This window comes from Rhinoderma darwinii, chromosome 1 (genome assembly GCF_050947455.1).
Source record: "Rhinoderma darwinii isolate aRhiDar2 chromosome 1, aRhiDar2.hap1, whole genome shotgun sequence".
NCBI lineage: Eukaryota > Metazoa > Chordata > Amphibia > Anura > Rhinodermatidae > Rhinoderma > Rhinoderma darwinii.
The window spans coordinates 503,695,172-503,716,470 of record NC_134687.1 but is presented as its reverse complement, the minus strand read 5'-3'; the positions used below and the strand labels follow the sequence as shown (position 1 = coordinate 503,716,470).

Here is a 21,299-nt window from a genome sequence, read left to right as displayed (position 1 = left end):
ATTGTATTTTTCCTAGTACCACATCTCACAGATGAGATTAATGTGTCCATTTTACACACGTAAAAACGCAGCATTTTTCTAGTGCTGCAGTTCCGTGTGGCATCCGTGTACGGTGCGCTTCTGCGCGTATGATATCCATATGTTATATGCGTTTTTACATCTGCAAAAAAACTGAAGAAAGTGTTTGTTTTTTCCCCTCATCATTTCTTTAGTAACTGGTGCATGACTCACGGACAGAACACAGGTGACGTCCGTGTTGCTGTCCATTGTTTTCACACACCCATTGACTTCAATGGGCTGCGTAAAAACGTACAAAAAAAGTACCTGCAGTAAGTTTAACCCAACTTACACACGCTGCGTGAAAAACAACACATGTCTGAATGGCCCCATTGAATTACATAGGTCCATGTGATGGCCATTGTTTTAACGTCCATAACACGGACGTAAAATACGCTCGTGTGAATCAAGCCTAAAGGTCACGTTCAAATGTGACAAATTTGCTGCGGAGTGTAATTTCATACAAAAAAATAGGAATTTGAAATATGTAGTACACAATGCGGAAATATGTAGTACCCATGGATTTGTTACAGGTTTATTGTAGAATTCTTCAATTGAAATACGCAATTAAATCTACTTGGATATTTGTGTTGTGAATTTCATTGCAGATTTGAAGACTTGAAGATTTTTAGTACGGATTGCTGTCCAGGAACTGGAAATGACATCATTCAAGGGAGAAAGAGGAAGAACCCCATTTTGAACACATTTACTTGCTAAAAAGGAAGCTCAGCCCATAAGAAGCCCAAATATAGGCGGATAGAGATCTCCCTTCTCATTGCCCTTGTAACCTTTTTTTTTGTCTCTTCACTAAAATCTGCACCAAAATCCGCACAGTAAAATCCGCAAATCCGAATTGCTTTTCGTGTCGTGGATTTGGATGCGGATTTGCTGCAGAAAATTTACCATGCAACTCCGCCGCATCTGAACATACCCTAATATATAAATAATTGTTTTTATTTGCAGTAATAAATAAAATAATAAAAATTATATATGTATAGGTTTATATATATATATATATATATATATATATATATATGTGTGTGTGTGTGTGTGTGTGTGTGTGTGTGTGTGTGCGTGTGTGTGTATTTTTTATTACATTTTTTTGTATTTGATATTAAAGGGGTTTTCTAAGAAAAAAATAAAGTGGGTTTAGAAAAAAAAACATTTTTAAATAACTTATCAGTGAATTCTGAGTTTATACATCTATGGAGAGTCACTCTCCCTGACGGACCTGGCACAGATGTGCTTACATGGACAGCCCATTGAGTTCAATGACACTTGTAGTGCTTTATTTCTCCAGTGCTGGTGCTGTAGGGGAATTGAACAATTTTCAGCCAGGTTCACCCTTGATGTCAGGGGAATCTTCAATCAAAAATTAATTGCCCAAAGCAGATAACCCTTTTAAAAGTTCCCAAAAACTAGCTTCATAACCACAGGAATCCTGGACTCATACTATTTGTAGAATATTCTCCTCTATGTCCCTCAGTATTAATTTACTAGTTCCTAAAAGAATCTGGATTTCAAGCTTTTTCCTTTCGTTAGGGATAAGCACAATGGACACATATCAATGTATTAGGATTTTTTTTATATAGAAAATCTTCACGATTCTGCTAGACAAGAAAGGTCTTACTTCCATTCAGCAATCTCCAAGGCTTGTATCAAAATAATTCTGTTGTTCACAATTTCCATCTACTCACATAAGATCTTTAAATTGCTCCATATATTTTCACTAAATATGACATAAAAGCTCTTAGAGATATAACCTATAAACAAGATCTCAAAAGCAATTTCCGCTACTAGAATACTGAGAACAAAGTTGAAGTTGGCTCACTTATATTGATTTTATAATATGCTGTATGATATTTCAAAATAATATACTCATGTTCTAAGTACTCAAGCTTCTCCTAATGGTTTTCATATGTAATTTCATAAGCATTAAATCTAAACCACCAGTTGTAACAAAGCTCCGACTGCAGCAATGAAAAATATTCTTCCCAGCAACATATGGCCATATGAAGGATGGATTATTGTAGCAGAAAGGAAAAGGAGAAACACCAGAAAAGAAAAGCCACACAAAAAACAATAGAAATATATGCTATGTGATAATAACAAATTGTTTTAGTCTATATTGCTGAATATCAAAGTGAATATTGTCTTTTTGCTAAATACTTGTCACCCTTTTAAGTCATAATGACAATAAACATGAAAGTTTTATTTCAAATAGTTAAACAATACAGCATTTATATATTCTCTAAAAAATAACCAATTATGTCATTATGAAGGCACTCACTACTCTATTAAGTTCGCCTTTATCGCATAGATATCCAGCGCAAATCAAAGAGGGATACTGTTTCAGCAGGCCTACAGCCATCATAAAACTACTCTTGGTCATTGACAGAGAACGAAACACCAGTACACTCGATTTGCCTCATAATGAACTTTCATTACCAACTCCCAAATACATTTTTTACTATATACAAAAAAAAAATAATTATAACTAAGTACACTAAAAATGTGAAGGATTGCAACATTTTGTTCTCTATCATTCAGGTATCACATTTGTAAAGATTGTTGTACAAAATTGTTGTTAATAGTTGGAAAATGTTAATGTTTATGGCTGCTAAAAATCTGTACAATGGTTAATAATATAAGGGATTGTTTCCGATTAATGAAAATGTCACTTATTTTTGGAAAATTTGATGACATATATCTCAGAAGACTGATAGAAGGATGGGTAAAGGAAAATGTTTCTCATATTGATGTATTCCCATTTCTGTTTAAAAACTATTCCAAAAGGCACATTTTACTCTGCCGCATTATGTTCCTGGTGAGGTGAGAGGGGTGACACCTGCCAGACACCTTTGGTGCCAGACACCTTGGGGAACACAATTGAACCAGTGAAAAAAAATTAAAAATGGTTCAATTAATTTTGCCCAAGAGAACAAATGCCTGAGGGTGTCTAACAAAGTCCATCAACATTGGATTGTTGGCACATTGATATATCCAAAAACAGCGGGATGTGCCAACTTCAATCTAATGTCTACGTCAAGCTTTTACGAAATAATTTTTATTTCTTAAATCTTTTATTGCCTACTGTTATAACACTATAGAACAGAAAACATATCTTGTCTTTTCTTAGAGCTAACTCTCGATAATTTGACACATACTAAAGAAATCCACACATAATAGACCTCTTTATAATACTTGGCTATTGTGTAGACATTCCTCTTGAAAAATATACTGATGTAGCTCTAAACATATGCTTCTTTATCTCCCTGGAGGGAAATGAGAAAATACAGCAGTGTGTGACAAGTTGAGTAACAGGTCTCATTTAATAGGAAGTACCTCCAGAGTATTCGATTCCCAGGCTCGCATTTCTGACAGAAGCAAGCACTGGATTTAGTAGAGGTCAATGAAACCTCAAAATGTAGTCTTTTATTTTAGTACACAGTTTTTGAAGCTGAACAATTTTGTGTTCCCAGTAACTGTAAACAGGCAATTGAAGCACAGCTCTGAGCGATCATATGGTTTAGGATCCCCTTGGCCCAAATACAGACGCATTTTAATTAGCAGTAAACAACTCATTTACATAACTTCAAACAGTGCAATTGGTTTTGCACAGATGAAGTGGAATAGGCACAACAGCAGTTAACATCTATGGTGATCAGAGCTCATATAACCAATTCAGTGCTCAAAGGCTTGTAGAAAGAAGAAATAAAACAGAAGGGTTTGTTAATAACAGAGCTATTGCTGAATTGCATTGTGTTTGATTTTAGATTGGATAGCAAACCAATGAGCTAAAAACTATTAACAAGAACCACAATAAGAATTTATTAGAGAATAATGAGCATAACATGAAAAGCCAGGTGGGAGTAAGCCAATCCCAGGAAATCGGACTACACAAATTTCTAAAATGCCATGTGTGCCCCAAATGTTACAGCACAAATGTTATGGAAATTCTTCTATGCATCTGTGAGCAATTTGACACAATATTTTCTTGTGGCAATGAGCTTTTTAAACAGGGTAGATCAAAAAGAAAGGAAACCCAAAACATCCTCTTGTATAAGGATAAAATAAAAATGTTTTTTGTTTTTTTTTACCCCCTAGAGTAAAAGGGGTGTTTAATTTCAAAAGCCCTTCTGTGAAATGGCAAGCCATCTGAATTACAGAGATGACTACAACAACTGGTTACATTTTTAAGACTGAAAGAAGTGATTTGTCATTTAACAACCAGCTTTACTTCGATCCTATAATCATTCTTTGCACTACAAAGCTCTGAGCATTTAAAATAGATTGTGGTGGGATGGAAAGTAATTGAAGCTCTCCAACGTATGGTAAGTGTAGTACAGATGGAGCTTGAAATTGGCATCATTGATCTTTGTGCCAAATAGATAGCCCGTCTCCAGATGTTATAGAAAGTACATGAAAAAGTACTAACACAACCTACACTAATATTGTGTTACACGTCAGATCTCTAACGTGATACATGTACCATAAAACTGTTCATGTGGGATGAATTTAGCCTGTATAAAATAGTATTTGGACCCACTTTATCCCCCCCCAAAAAAACAACAACAACAGTCAACCGCCATGGTAAAATTATACATAGTCATCAACTGAATTATGTAGGATCCAAACACCTTAATGAAACAGATTTGTTCAGTGTTCCATCTTCTATTTTGAGATACCCCAGACAATATCTGTGGAGCCACTGACACAGCAGAGATTTATATCCTTTCCTTTTTATGAGAAAAGAGAAGAATAGCATTGACATTGTTTCCTTGAGTAATATCAAGCATTTGATGCGGTAGAGCTCAATAATTCGGCATACTCAATACTATTATTAGATCTTATTAAAAGTCTGATCGAATAAGTTATGTCTCTACCCAATCAAGTTGTTTGGAAGATATGTATAGTATTTTACCTGTGGGTAGACAAAAGAGATAGATCATATGTCCATATGGCCTGGCATCTACATGCAGTGCCATAAGTTAAAGGGTTCTTCCCAAAATTATAAATTATCATCTATACACAGGGTAGGTGATAACTTTCGGATTGCTGGGACCCACACTGATAGCGAGAAGGGGGGTCCCGAACCCCCATTCCTCATCACAGTGAGGAGGAGCTTGAATGGAGCGGCGGTAAAGCATGCGCGCTGCTGCTCCTTTCAATGTCTATGGGAATGACGAAAACAGCCGAGTACATTGCTCGGCTGTTTCTATCATTCTCATAGACAGTGAATGGAGCAGCAGGCGTATGCTCGACTACCGCCCCATTCAAGCTCAGTGAGGAGGATCTCGGGGTACACAATTGGTGGGGGCCTGGCAGTGGGGGCCCAGCGATCAGAAAATGATCACCTATCCTGTGGATAAGTGATAATTTATGATTTTTGGAAAACCCCTTTAAGAGACCCTATTCTACCCTGCATCGATGTGGTGTCCTCATCCGACTTCTAAGAAGTGCTATTATTACAGCAACATGGGAAATTCTTCTCCTGCCTCAAACGTTTTAGTGTTGTAAAATGACTACAAAGCACAATGAGTATTTGCTTCTGGCACATCTGTAAATAGAAATGGTCCAGCAAACAACAAGCACTTTTTAATTCAACAAAGGTCAGAAGGTTCGTTTATTCAAGTGGAACGACTCCTCCAAAAGCTAACCTGCTTTCTCCTCACTATAATAAACAACATCTTATCACAGTCCTACTTAGCTAGCATGAGACAACAGAAGAAGCAGAAAGGTCAGATCCCTGTATTATTAGCTGATATGTCGTGACGATAAATCAAAGTGGTGAACAGAACATGGCTGCAATTGCCACTTTTTAATTAATTTGGAAAATGAAGAAGAATGGATAAATACAAGCCTATAACATTCTATGAAGCCATAAATTCTTTCCTAACACTAAAACATGCATATGTTTCGTCTCAGCTATGTCTGTGATAGCAGATACATTGGCTATAAGCTAGACAGTGGACTATGCTGCAAACATAGTGCTACAAAGAGATAGCTACTGAAATTGTTATCACCCCTCCCCCACCTTCAGTTCACTATTATGTTAACTTCCTGGAATTGCTTTCATGGTTGTAACTTCGTACTGCTTTATAGAAATCTCTCTACAGAGATTTAAAAGGAAATTGTTGGCTAAATCACAATATTAACTGGAAAGCTGAATACCAACTAGAGGTAAACAGATATTTCAAAAATCCATTCTTTATTGATGCTCCAAAATGCAACTCATTCTGAGTTACTGCAAATCTCAAACATGGCGAATTGATTTTACCATCTCTAATAAAGAAACATCAAGTCCATCTATGCCAATCAAAATAATATTCTACAAGGACTAAAATAAATCAGGTGTGTAATAATACAACACAATATCTTGGCATCATATGTACATTGTTCAAAGACATTTGTAGCCATTTATAGCCATATACTACTTCTGATGAGATAGTTACCTACAAGTTATTATAACAGAATTATAACTGGATCAAAGGCAATATTTATTAGCCATTATTTCCCAGCTAATTGATAGCTACAAACTCGTTACATTGTTTATAATCATAAAAAATGAAATTATGTTTCTGCTGTATATGGGTGACAGGTGCATTTTAATAACATCCATCTGTCGGAAAAAAATCAACTTATAGTGAAATATATATTTTACACTCATACATCAAATTTTAACAAAGCAGCAAGTAAAAATCCCGTAAATGTACACACATCAAATTAAAGATTGAATATAAAATGCACTACAAGCAGTAATAATGTAATGCATTTTAATATCTAAATTACATAAACTGTAATATATAAGCTCTCTAATCTAGATCACAAGATGCTGAAAATGCGCACTGGCCGCATAGTATTGCTGACTGAATATACAATCATGCATTTCTTGAACACTTGATGAATTAAACACAAGAAAGATATTAAATCAGAGAACAAAATCAATATTCTAAAGATTTCTTCATTCTATAAAATTTCAAATCACATCTAAAAAGGTTAAGTCAGCAATCTATCTGTGCATAAATCATTGTACCAGGACGCTCAGCATGAAGGGCCAAAAGCAAGGTGGAGTATTTTTGAAGGAAAACACAAATGTTAATAAAAATAATCAATGCAAACTATGATAAATCCCATAGCAAATGACCCTTTGACAATGCAACCTCAATTAGACATCATCAAGCTGAACATTAAAGCAAGTCATACTAGAGTCAACCTACCTTCTTCAGTTTCATGCCAGACAATCCCTTCCAAATTGACACTGGTGCCAGGTTCACAAGGTCCAAGGCATTCTGGTTCTGTTACCACTCCAACTTCACATGTGTTTACACCAACTGACCGAGTCCTTACTAAAAGCTGCTCCACGGGTGCAGCAATAGTTGAAGATGGTGAAAAATATGATGGCAGAATTGGAGATGAGATGTTGTTAGAAACTGGTGGTGGTGGAGGGGCAGGCACTGTAAACAGGGGATCAACCTGGTAAAAAAAAAAGAGAAGAAAAAGTTTTATTGGCTGTACATAAAAAACAGTAATTTGGTTTTACATCATTTTGAATATATAAGTTGTTTTTTTTAACTTAAGTTCTATTGGTTAGTTGAATTTACCCAACATAATGCCATTGACTCTGCTGCTCTTTAGTCTATCCCCCGATTTGACACCTTTTGGAAAATAGGTATGCTATCCAAGTTGACCTTGGCTTATCTTTCATAGTAAAGAAAAAAAAGTGCAGAGAAGTAGCATTCCCTGTAGAGAGTAATTTAATGAGCAGTTACTGAGAACTAGGGCAGGAAAACCTGCTGTTAAAAGTGTCAGACTGACAGGGAGGGCTGTTATCCCTCTTACCAGAAAACTTTGCAGACAATAGCTGTGATAGAACAAATGGAATAACTGCAATATGTTAATAATCATGAAAGTCTTCACAGATGGGTATCACTAGCTTTAAGATGGACAGAGAAGCTCAGATAATTTGGCCAATATAACAGATAACTAACTTTCATACCAGTGATCTGTTTATCAATGGTAACAAAATGACTATTCTTGGCAGATGGAAATCTGAACCTTAATGTTTATCTATATTTCTAAATCATAAAAAAAAACACTCGTCAAAAAAAAATCTAATGGGGTCAATACTATATATATAGTTAAGATGGATCAATGGCCCACATTTACTTATGCTGTCTAATAGTTATATTTTTTGGCTCATTTTTGGCACACATTAGCGGATATTAAGCCACACTCCCTTTCCTAGTAGAGAAAGAAATCAGCAGCACATCACAGTCCCAGAAAACATTCATGAGGAGCGTTTTCACAGGAGAAAGTTTCAATCGGTGCAGGCAGTGTCAAATCGTAGTCAATCCAACTCCAAAATAGACACAAGAGGGTAGAGAGACCGCAGCACACGCAGTAATCAAGGTATCAAAAAAAGGTGTCTTTATTTCACCATAATAAATAGTGACGTTTCGACCCGTGTGGGTCTTTCTCACCCTCACTTGGGTCGAAACGTCGCTATTTATTATGGTGAAATAAAGACAATTTTTTTGTGATACCTTGATTACTGCGTGTGCTGCGGTCTCTCTACCTTCTTGTGTCCCTTTCCTACTAGGACATGTCCCCTTTTTGTACACTTTTAAAAGTGTCTAGCGAGGTGCAAACATCAGAAATTGCGTAAATTTGCACTAAAATTTGGCGCATTTTTCCACACTTTATAGACCCAGACATAGTAAAAAAATCTGCCCCAATATGTTTCTAACATAACTATAACTAATGAAGAGAAAATAATTCATTGTTTGACTTGCAGGGATTATAAAATATTGACTTTTTTTTTCTTTTTTGGAAAAATGTTTCCAGCTGCAACAATGCTAGGAAAGATAGGCGAAGGAAAGCAATTATCTACACTGGAAAATATACACTGGTCTAACAGCTGCTAGTGGCAATGTGACAAATCAAGCAAAGTAAGAGAAAGACTCTTTACAGTCTTGCAGTGTTATTTTTACTTGATGTCTGCCAGGTGTTCATGCTTGCTGTAAAGTAGAAGCCTAGCAGGAGATATTAATCAGAGAATTGTCGACATATGCCTTGTTTACTGAATAGTTACTAGAAGATGGACTTGCAAATAGCTCTCTTTCAAAAGGAAGTAGACTGTCTCTAAAATGAAAATTGAGGATTAGAGATGAGCGAATTTCCTGAAATTAATTTGAGCTCTATTTCACTTTTTGATGTTTTCTAGAACTGTATCCAGCTTTAACCCCTAAAATAAAATAAAAATACCATACTCACCTTCCCTGGTCTCCCGTAATGACGCCTGTGATTGGTTCCAGTGGTCACATGAGACAAAACAACGTCATCTCTGGACGGATGTGTTGCTATGGGAGACCAGGCGGGTGTGGTATTTCTTTTTTATAGGTTTATAGGAGCAGGTTGTTTTTTTTTTCTATAATGCAGCCCTAAAATGCTGCCTTATTACAGTCATGTGAAAGTGGCTCACGCATTAATAAATTTGGCCAACAATATACGCGCCAGGAAAATAGGCACATGAAATGCCGGAAACCGATGCATGAAAACAATAATAAATCTACCCCACTGTGTTAGATAAAGGGATAAAAGGTTAGTAGGGAATAAAAATGATATACCAGAAAGCATTTTGTGAAGAAAACCAATATAATTGGTAACTGCTCAACCGCTTCTTTTTCTATTTAAACATAAAAATATTAATGACGGAGACTGCTGATAAGTGGAGACGTTGTTAACACACTGCATTGCAGAGGGCAAATGGAATATGTAGTTTTATATGGTAAAACAGAAAAATAATTAAAGTTTTATTGTAGAACCAATATATATGACAAATGAAAGATCAAGTAATTAAATGGCAGAAACATTACAAGCCATTGAAAGAATTATGGTTTCAAAAGGCATGTGGAACAGACTGTTCCTAAGCCACATATTTGTCAGGGGATATGCTAATTATTTTATCACACAAGCTGCAAGAAGAAAAGGTAGAACAAATCATATTGGTCTCCAGAAGATGATAAAAACACAGCTGATTCACAATGACAGAATCATGAAATGCCTCTGGCTTTCTGCTCTTTTCTTAAGATATACAATTTTTTTTCAGGAAAATAATAAGAACATGCGGAGGAAAGTTAAGAAAGGATAACCCTTATTGCACAATGCTACAGTTTATCAAGTATGATTTATAAGTAGCACTGATTTAGCTGCAGGATAACATTGCTGTCTAATTCTAAGTAGTCAGACAACAGCTACGTGAACACATCAATTATGGACCACAGCCAAAAGCCCTTGAGATCTTGGAAATAAGCTTCCAATATTCTGTTTTACAAGCTTGCATCATGGAGAACATTAATAAGAAAAGAGCTAAAGACTTGCCATGATAATCCAACCTTGGAAGCAAGACACCCTCCCCCCATGCCTATCAAAGACTCCTAGAATTTGGCATTTATGAGTCTGAAAATAAGTGAAAAAGTTAAAATTAAAGTTAATGTTACTTTAGGTAATATGAAATAAAATGCCAACATGACACATTGTCAATTAAAGAAATCCTCGGTTTCTTATTTCTTAAATAAACAATAATAATGCAATTAAGAAAAAATGTAAAACAATTACATTTGTTTCCTCTATTCAAACAAAATAAATTCTGGGGAGAATATAAAATGGAACAAAAAGTTAAATACCCAACACAGCTACACAAGGGACCACTTGGATACAAATGGTATAAGTTGCCTGCAGTACAGGACAGAGAATGGTGTATTGTTACTTTCTAGAGGACAGCTGTCACTAAATAATCCCTTTAGGGATGCTACAGCTGTAATGGTAGAAATGAATGACCACTGGCATAGACCTGGAAAAAATAATTAACCAGTAATTTGTTAAAGCGATGACTGAACATGACAGCTAGGCCAAAATCTAGTGAATTTTGTTTTTATAATTTCATGTAATTGCTTTGGTAACTGTGTAAAAAAGGCACATTTGTGCCCACAAAAACATTGCAATGCCACTACAATCACTTGGATTAGTTGCAATCTCCCTGTAAAAACTATTACTGTGAAGATAGATCCCTTCCCCCACTATCTGATAATGATGTGGAGAATTCTCATCATGAAAATGACGTGATTGTGCAAAGACTGACCAACAAAACAGCTAGTGTTAAAAAAAATGCAATTGATCTGTTGGAATAGTCTACCGCAGGAGCTGGTCACAGCAGGGACAGTAGATGGCTTTAAAAAAGGGTTAGATAATTTCCTAGAACAAAAAAATATTAGCTCCTATGTGTAGAAATTTTTCCTTCCCTTTTCCCTTCCCTTGGTTGAACTTGATGGACATGTGTCTTTTTTCAGCCGTACTAACTATGTAACTATGTAACTATGTAACTATGTAACTTTTCCAATATGTAACTACAATGCTTTATTTTTAATTATTCAGATGTATTTCTGAATTGACCGTTTATGTACATAAGGGTATGTTCACACGTAGTCAACCAAAACGTCTGAAAATCCAGAGCTGTTTTCAAGGGAAAACAGACCCTGTTTTTCAGACGTTTTTTACCAACTCGCATTTTTACCAACTCATTTTTTTACCAACTCGTTTTTGGAGCTGTTTTCATTGGAGTCTATGAGAAAACAGCTCCAAAAACGTCTGAAAGAAGTGTCCTGCACTTCTTTTGACGAGGCTGTATTTTTACGAGTCGTCGTTTGACAGCTGTCAAACGACGACGCGTAAATAACAGGTCGTCTGCACAGTACGTCGGCAAACCCATTCAAATGAATGGGCAGATGTTTGCCGACGTATTGCAGCCCTATTTTCAGACGTAAAACGAGGCATAATACGCCTCGTATACGTCTGAAATTTGGCCGTGTGAACATACCCTAAGGAGATAAGCAAATCTTTTAATATTCTACTCTCTTTTGAGCGTAAAATCGATTTGCCAGGTTCAATTTGATCATCTCTACTATTTATCCTCCAAAATGTTTATCGCTCAGATTTGCTGCAAATGTTGAACCTAGCAAATCTATTTGACCATTGCTACATGTAGGATCATTGAGAAACTGGGCTATTGAATTCCTATCATGGTTTAAAAGACAAGACTGAGCAATAGTGGTAAACTAAATAATCCATTGTGGTCATTTATATATATAGAGATTATAACAATAATATGACATTATTTTCTTTTAAATATCTTTAACTGGTTTTATAAGAGATAGAAGCAACAACATTAAATTAGCCAGTATCCAAAAATTATATAATGGAGCAGAAATTCAGTGCACAGGAAAAATGCAATATGCAAAGTGCGTACATAGCCAGTGTAAGTAGTTGCTTACATATTGCATAACCAAAGAACAAATCCATTAGTAATTAAATGCATGTTGTATGCAGAGCTCAGATAGCTAAGCAGGGATCGGCAGCAATGGAATGTATGAGTGATACTTGGCTAGATCATTTATAGGATACTCAGGGAGAACAGAATGCAGGGACAAAAGTAGGGCAGGTAGAGGGGGAGGGGTGCCATATTCTATGAATGGAGAGCTGCTAATTATGGTTCATATTAATATCTTGCACTGTATCTGATCACTTTTTTAGCCGAAGAAGTGATGAGAACATTCATTTTTACTCTGATAAAGGACTAGCTGGGTCTTAAGGTCTTCTGGTTTATGTACTTGTCTCTTATTAAAGCTGGGCTGGGATTTGTAGAGGTGGTTTACTTAAAATCCATGGGTGCCATATAACTGACTACTTGTGGTGAGATCTGACCTTCCAGTGGGATAATTTCTCCAACCTGGCAAGTTGAATTACTTTTTAGGCTGAATGTTTTACAGAGGGTATTTCAGTGGATTTCCAATGAAGAGGGAATAGAAGGTGTGCCGCAGTAATGGGGAGAATGACAACGCAATAACTTGATTAGGATTAGGAACTTGGAACAGCAAGAGAAGGGCAATTTTTAGAACCAATGACAACTGTGTACTGCATATGATATTGAAGTGGTCAAAGACTTGTTGCCAGAATGTGGAAATCCTGTCATATTCCCACTGTCATGGTGTAGTAGATTTGCATCAGCCTGGTCTGGATTAGGTACTACCTGAAGAGAACTTTACAAGCGTGTTCTTGTTGAACAAATAAGGTTTTATACCAAGTGAGGTCTCTGGGCCAACTTGTTGTAAGGAAAGAAAAGCATATCACCTAGCGGAGGAAAGCATGCTGCAGACTGTTAAAGGGGTATTCCTGTTACAACAAGTTACCCCTATCCGTAGGGTAAGGGGTAACTTGCTGATCGGTGGGTGTTGGACAGATAGGGGGTAACTTGTTGTAACCGGAATACCCCGTTAAGTCTTGGACAGGATAAAATGAAAGCTGTTGCGTCAGGAGTGTGGGAAGTGAGCCATATGGGTCCAAAAGATCAGTTATAAGATGCCTTGTCGGAATGCAGGAGGTAGTGTTTGGTGAACAGGTTCTGTAAATAGAAGACAGTCGTGGACATGAAGTAACGGAGATGGAAAGGAAAAACACAGCTTGCGTATGGTGCTCTCCTTTCAGACCCATAAAGTGGCTAGTACAAGGAGACAATGTTGGGGTAGCGGGATATTTTGGTCTGGGCTAGGTAGTCTGGATAGGACCAGCTACCTCTAAGGGACTTTTGTTATAGACTTTTCAATGTTAATCCAATCCAATAATAATTAGAGCCCACTGGGTATATCAAACAAGACAACAATAGTTTTGTTTTTGTAAAACTTTTTTTTTCTTTTATATAAAATTTCAAGGAAGTGATATATGCAGCATTCTAAATTTGCTTTTTGCTAGTCTCCTGTAGAGTCAAATCCCTTGAAACATTCAGAGTTAGTTATCCCACTGAAACTCAGATCCACGTGGAGACTCCACAAGGAGAGGAATCTTGCCACACCGATTTAAAATGTTAAACTATTCTTGTCTCAGGCATATTTTCTACTGAACTCTTCAATGTTGATCCATAATTTTTGTAGGGGTCGTCATATCCATCAAATCCTGTCCACAATTCTGTGTAGGTGCAATGCTTTGCAGTATTTATTTATGATCGGGTATTCGATTGTAAGGCTCAGTTCACACTTGTTTCGAAGGCTCCGTTGATATTTATGGCAGTGCTATTCTTGCTTCCCAAATGTACAACTCCACGACAAAATTGGGTTCGTCAGGTGCTATTGTTATCCTTTGTATGATGGATTTAGTTCTGCGTTGTGGCTTTTATTATAAAAAGGGCACCACATCACAGATGTGTGTTAACCCACAAGTAAATATAGCTGTCAAATTCCCCATTAAAATGCTATAGAGGGAAAGTTGTATTTGTCTCCAGAGGAAACAAAGTATTTGAAGGCAAAAAATTTGTCTTGCCAGTTACTAGACCAACATCTTACTCCTCTGCCATCTGCCAGACCCTGTAGATGTTAGACTGTTTGCAATACTTCCCGAAATTTATGGAATGTGCTGGCTGTAATAGAAAGTATATGTGCCCAGCTTTAGCTGGGACCCAGCAGGTAAATAAACAAATATTACACATATTGTAATTTATAAGGGAAACTATTAGGGCACATTCAAACGTGGTGGAATTGCTGTGGAATTCCGCTGCGGACAGTCCGCAGTGGAATTCTCCAGCGGACGTTTTTTACATTTGTTACAATACATTTTTAGGCAAGTTAGTTCAGACATTGCGGAAAACTCCGCTGCGGACCATAGGCTGCGGTGCAGAATTTTCTATCCGCAGCATGCACTGTCTGTTGCGGAGAAGAAGCAGATTTTCACTGCAGATTTCAGCCTTTGCAATGCAAAAACTGAAATCTGTGGCAAGTCCGCTGTGTTTTCTGCAACGTCTGAATTACCTGTCAAATATACAAATGTTGGTGCAGATTCGTTGCGTAATTGCCCCAAATCTGCACCAACATTTGCAGCAGAAAAACTCTGCCACGTCTGAATGTGCCCTTAAGGTTTCCTTTTTGTTATTCTCTTTTAAAATCTAGTCAGAGCTAAAAAATTTCCCTTGCTCAGCCATCTTTGCCCATGCATTTCGGAAAAGACAAGACTGCAATAGTCAGAGAGATTATGTTGTTTGTAAAAATTCACAAGCACTACTTTTTCTCACTTTTTTATTTTAATTCAATTCAGACATTTAAACAAAAGAAGCAAGTCCCCCTGCCAATAACTGGAGTGCAATTGCTGGGAGTAACCAGGCTTATCTCCTTCCAGTCAGACAGCATAAACAAACCAATACATTTCCCTGCCCCCAACCCCTTTGTTATTTCAAGAGACACAGAAGGCTTAGAAGTAGTGTCCTCAAAATTCCTTACCCTACCTCCCTTATGCAAAGAAGGAGCAGCACCACAACAGTGACAAAATCCATAGCCAGACATTCATTTCCTGTACCTCAGCACTTATTCTTAACTTCTTTGTCCATAGCAGTTGGCTACCAACTAGGTCTTAATCTGTAAACAAATGATTTGCTCTACAATTAAACTATTCATTTCTTTTTTTCTCTCTTCTCTTTTTGTAGGTGGTTGGCAGCTCTCCAATCTGAAGCCTCATAGGTTTTTTCTATTATTTAGTACTCATGATGGTTAAAAGGCAATAAGCTCATTTAGAGTTTATAAAACTGTAAGCCGTCAACAAAAGCATTTAATGCTTCTCAGAAGCACCGTGGCTTTTGCCTGCAGAATTAATAATGTAAAAAAAAAAAGGAAAAGTACTTCGCACTGTTGAAGTGCCGAGAGTCACTCTGTCAATTATTGCAAATAGCAGAACAGAAAATCTACTTGAACCATAAAATATCTTTTAGTTATTGTTCCCAGGCAGAAAGCAACGACACCTTAGAAGTAGGGAAATGCCAGTGAGGAAGCGTAATAGTTTTGAACGACATTCATTATACTATACAAAAGAGTAAACAATAAACAGATATGCAATATATCATTGCAATTGCCACAAAGACTTTAACAAGTGTGGATTCGCGCACAGCATTTTTAGGAAAGACGCCATGTTTTTAGGGTCATTTTTCCTGGCTTTTTTGCCACATCTCTAGCGGCAAAAAATGTTGCCCCCAGATGTTAACTTGAAGTCAAGTTTAATTTAACTTGCACTTTTTTCAGTCAGTGATGTATTTTCAAAATCGGAGCAAGCCTAGCTTTGGCGTCTTTTGCATCATTCAGTGGCAATTTTGTCCTTCATTCATTTTTTTTCAAATTTTTTTTGGTGAATGTGTATTGTATTTTGTATGGCTTCGGTACTGTTTTTTTTCAGAAAAAAAGTATGTGCTGCAAAGAGGAATCTTTGCATCTCTTGATCTTTGAATCACATGGTTTGCAATGTAAAAAACACCACGTAAACAAAAAACAGGTAGTAAAACACACTATATGGAAAAAACTACCACCAAAAATGTATTTTAAGATGCGTAGTTTGAGCAAAAAAATGCCACACATAAAATGTGTGGAAAGGAGGCCTAAAAGAGATGTAATGCTGGTTATTAGTTATATTTATAACTGTGTATAAAGGTATCTCTACCCTAAGCAGTTGTCACAATATCATTATGAGTCCCGTGACTGACCTGGTCAGATTATTATGAACTCATATTGTTTCCATCAGATTAAAACTTGTTCTGTTGAGGGTTGCCTGACATTAGAAACAACACCAGTCTTGTCCATGGACTGTGAATACCACACATAAAGCATGGACAAGAGTTAGGGTATGTGCACACACACTAATTACGTCCGTAATTGACGGACGTATTTCGGCCGCAAGTACCGGACCGAACACAGTGCAGGGAGCCGGGCTCCTAGCATCATACTTATGTACGATGCTAGGAGTCCCTGCCTCTCCGTGGAACTACTGTCCCGTACTGAAAACATGATTACAGTACGGGACAGTTGTCCTGCAGCGAGGCAGGGACTCCTAGCATCGTACATAAGTATGATGCTAGGAGCCCGGCTCCCTGCACTGTGTTCCGTCCGGTACTTGTGGCCGAAATACGTCCGTCAATTACGGACGTAATTAGTGTGTGTGCACATACCCTAAAGCTGATATTACACGGCCCGACAAGGGCCATATAAATGAGCGCTGATCAACGAGACAGCTCGTTAATCGGTGCTAGTTTGGTCCTTTCACAAGAAGCTAGTATGGTGACGAGCGCTTGTGCCTCGAACGCTCATTCCCATACATTTTTATCATGTCGGCAGCACATCCCACTGTTTACACAGGGAGGTGTGCTGCAGACAACAATAATATTTTGGCCATTTAAAAAGATGCAATCAGCCGATGAACGAGCGATCGTTGCCCTGATTACACAGGCCAATTATCTGGAACCAGCCTTTTGTGAACGCTCGTTTGCCAGATAATTGGCCAGTGTAAAAGGGCCTTTACAGTGTTTTTGTAAAAAAGTAAGATCATTGATAACATAATCTCATCCATTATGTTTTAGACTAATAGGTGAACATATGATATATCCGACCTTACTCATACTTGAAAGCTGTCATCTTGTCTCCGTGTTTTTTAAGGTGTCTTATTTTTTCCTTTTTTTGTGGAAGTAGTACTTTCTTTTAGGCATTGTACCCGAATATTTTTCTTTCATGCTTCCAATGCTGATAACATTTACTACTCCGTTTGTTATTATAGTATATTCTTAAGCAGGAGCATAACACTTGCACATTAACTGATAAACCGTGTTATCACTACACTTTATTTGTTTAGGAGGACAAAACGTCTTGCTTGGGCAACTTGGGGATGACTATAGTAAACATAACATAAGGTGAGTTACATAAACAGTCTCTAGATGGTAAAAATAAACATTCAAGGATTATCAGACAACAAGACTTAAGTAATGAGATAGACAAACAATGTATCAAAGGGGTTTGACCATTCTCAAATCTTGTAGGGCAATTAGCAGGCAGGATCCATTACTCTCATCAATGGAAGGATATTGAAGTGTATATTCTACATTTTATACTACACCTTGCCTGTTTTAAGTTTAGTGATATGTAAAGGTTGAAATAAGTAACTATATTCAAGATGATAGGCTGTGGAAGATAATGAAAAGGGCTCTAATAACAACCACCATGAATGTGGAGAAGGATATGAAGAAGCCTCCAACATTGCAAGCTTCATTGCACACTGTTGACAAGGGAATAAAAATTTGTCGTAGCTTTGTCCCGGCCTTTGTTGCAAGAAACAAATCATTTTCTGCTGCTAACATACTAATGGCTAAAAGCCCAAAGCTTTATATTGTTATGTTAAAATCAGAAGGGCAGTGTTAACATTTAGTGGACTACGCCAACACTGCTACATTATTAAATACTGATCCCACCATTTTATCATGAGCCTTCTCTAGTTGTTCATTCTGTACATCAATCAGGTAAGACTTGGAATACTATTCTTCAATGTACAACTTCCACTTTAAATTTTACATTAGAAGTAGTCCAGATACTACAGCTCTTGACAGTTCTGCAAACAAAATACTGTTGGCCAGCTAAAACCACTATTGTGTGGAATGATTTAGGAAATTTGGTTGTAGCAATGAAAAAACATAACAATACAAATGTGTATATCCATTCCCTAGTAGAATAATTCCGTAGTATAATATAAAAAAAAGTCTAAATAAAATATTTAACAAAATGGTATATGCTTTATAATTTATTTGCGAGATTTGCTTTAATGCCTCAAATAATACAAAAGGAATAAATAATCTATAAATTAATTTGGAACCAACAGCTACTATTCATTGTAACAGTTAAAAAAAAAGGTCAGCTATGTAAAGTATACACTTGAGAGATTATGTGACTTGTGAAGATTTTACCATTTCTGGGCAATAACACTAAATAATCCCTGCTTCTACGCCATGTGAGAATCCTTTAGATTCAGTAGTGCTGCACAATGATATGTACTTGAATTATGCATGAATGACACAGTTTAATTAAGTTAGGGATCGGAAGGCTGGATCAGTGCAAAATGATCTTAATTCTTGTCAGTGTGTGAGAGCTGATGCAATATTAGGCACTGGTGCCATAGAAATAACTCGTCAACTATTGTTTTCTCTGAAAAATAAATCTGATTAAAAATGAAATCCAAAAATCCAGTGTTATTATTTCTCTCTAGATGTGTGCACACTACAGTCAGAATGTGGACATTTCAGTCACATTTTGCAACTAATTGGAAGCAGATTAGGATTTCGCCTAGGGGGAATGTTGTCAAACTAGGAGCAAGAGCAAATGAAGAAAGAGGTGAAAGTATTGTGAAGAGCTGACAGATTTACAGTGCTCAAGGCAATAAACGGGTACTAGATGAAAATGAATATGCTTTACTGTAATGCATGCAGTTCTGTCAGTCACATCTGAGCAGTAACAGCATAAAACGAGGAAACAATGACTTTTAGCTTTCTTTTTGTTTAAAATGCTCTGACCTGCATGTTAAGTAATATAAATGGTAATTTAATAATGTGTAAGATTTAGACAAACCAGAGAAACAAAATATTAAGTAGTCCAATGTTTGAGTTTAATGGGCAAAATCTCTAGTGTGTGGTACAATGGAAATGCGTAGCCATGGTGGAAATTTACAGGAGTCATTTAATAAAAATGTATCTAGAACAAATGTAAATGTAGGAGGCTATTGAAGTGTACAGTACTCAAACCATCAAAAAGATCTGTCATTGATTAATTTTTAGTGTATGTGTTTAATATATAGTCTGCGTATTGGAATAAATATAATAAGAACAAAAACAACAACAACAACAACAACAAAATAATTGTGTTTGCCCTTGAGAAAGTTCTTATAGAACATACAAGAGTAGTGATCCCCAACTAATGGTCTTCAAGCTTTACTCTTCTGCTGCTTATTTGAGATTGACCTCCCTTCCCTTTCTCTGAATGTGATTGTTTCAGCTATGTTCCGAGTAGGAGAGACATTGAATAATACTGGCTCAATGTATGCACTAAATGCTATTACCTAAATATCTTTCAGGTTCATGCCTGCTCTCAACATGATTGCAGGAAGTATCACGGCTCATTGGGTGGTCCCTGACTACAACAAATTAATCTAACTTATCAACACTTTGTATGTTTGACTATGGCCAATGAGGTTAAGTTATAAAGTGGAGACGGAAGAATAAACTGTCAGTTTAGAACACAAGTCTGAAAGATCACAGGACATTTCATTTAATGACTGCAAACATGCAAAAGTTTTGAAATCCTCAGGATTGCCTCCACTAAACAAGAAACAGATTTTCTGTAAAAAAAAAACAGATGTTAGGAAATACTGAGAGTCACACAGAGACATACATGTTTTTTGAAGATCCAAAAGATAATGATCATTTGTAGTGATTAACAGTATATGTGAGTAAGAAAATCAGATATAATTGATAGATATTTGTTCTACTGTTGTGGAAATGCATTGGACTTGGTTAAAGAGGCTCTGTCACCAGATTATAAGTGGCCTGTCTCCTACATAATGTGATCGGCACTGTAATGTAGATAACAACAGTGGTTTTTATTTTGAAAAACGATCATTTTTGACCAAGTTATGAGCAATTTTAGATTTATACTAATGAGTTTCTCAATGGACAACTGGGCGTGTTTTTACTTTTTACCAACTGGGCGTTGTACAGAGGAGTGTATGAGGCTGACCAATCAGTGACCAATCAGTGACCAATCAGCGTCATACACTTCTCATTGTTCCAGCCCAGCTTCTTTCACTGCACAATCACACTGGGCTGGAAAAATGAGAGGTGTATGACGCTGATTGGTCAGCGTCATACACTCGTCTGTACAACGCCCAGTTGGTAAAAAGTAAAAACACGCCCAGTTGTCTATTAAGAAACCAATTAGCATAAATCTAAAATTGCTCATAACTTGGTCAAAAATGATCGTTTTTCAAAATAAAAACCACTGTTGTTATCTACATTACAGCGCCAATCAGATTATGTAGGAGATAGGGCACTTATAATCTCGTGATAGAGCCTTTTTAAGGCACTTTTGTTAGGGCCCATGATCGGGCAAACGAGCGTTCATATGAACGCCCGTTCCCGATCATTGCCCTGTGTAAACAAGGCAACGATCAGCCGATGAACGAGCAAATGCTCGTTCATTGGCTGATCATATCTCTTATGCACAAGAAAATATTATCGTTGTCAGCAACACATCTCCCTGTGTAAACACGGAGATGTGCTGCCGACATGATGGTAATGCATGGGGACTAGCGAGCGTCGTAAAGATCGTTTGTTCCTATGTATTACTGAT

General features: G+C 36.9%; 1 protein-coding gene across 4 annotated transcripts in view; it reads right to left on the bottom strand.

The window, feature by feature from the left end:
* ZNF608 (zinc finger protein 608) overlaps nucleotides 1–21,299 on the bottom strand; it is a 76,946-nt gene that overhangs the window by 39,933 nt on the left and 15,714 nt on the right. For all 4 annotated transcript variants that reach the window (XM_075836092.1, XM_075836106.1, XM_075836100.1 and 1 more), the window contains one exon: nucleotides 7,278–7,533. In XM_075836092.1, the coding sequence (XP_075692207.1) occupies nucleotides 7,278–7,533 (256 nt within the window). The remainder of the gene's footprint in view (nucleotides 1–7,277; nucleotides 7,534–21,299) is intronic.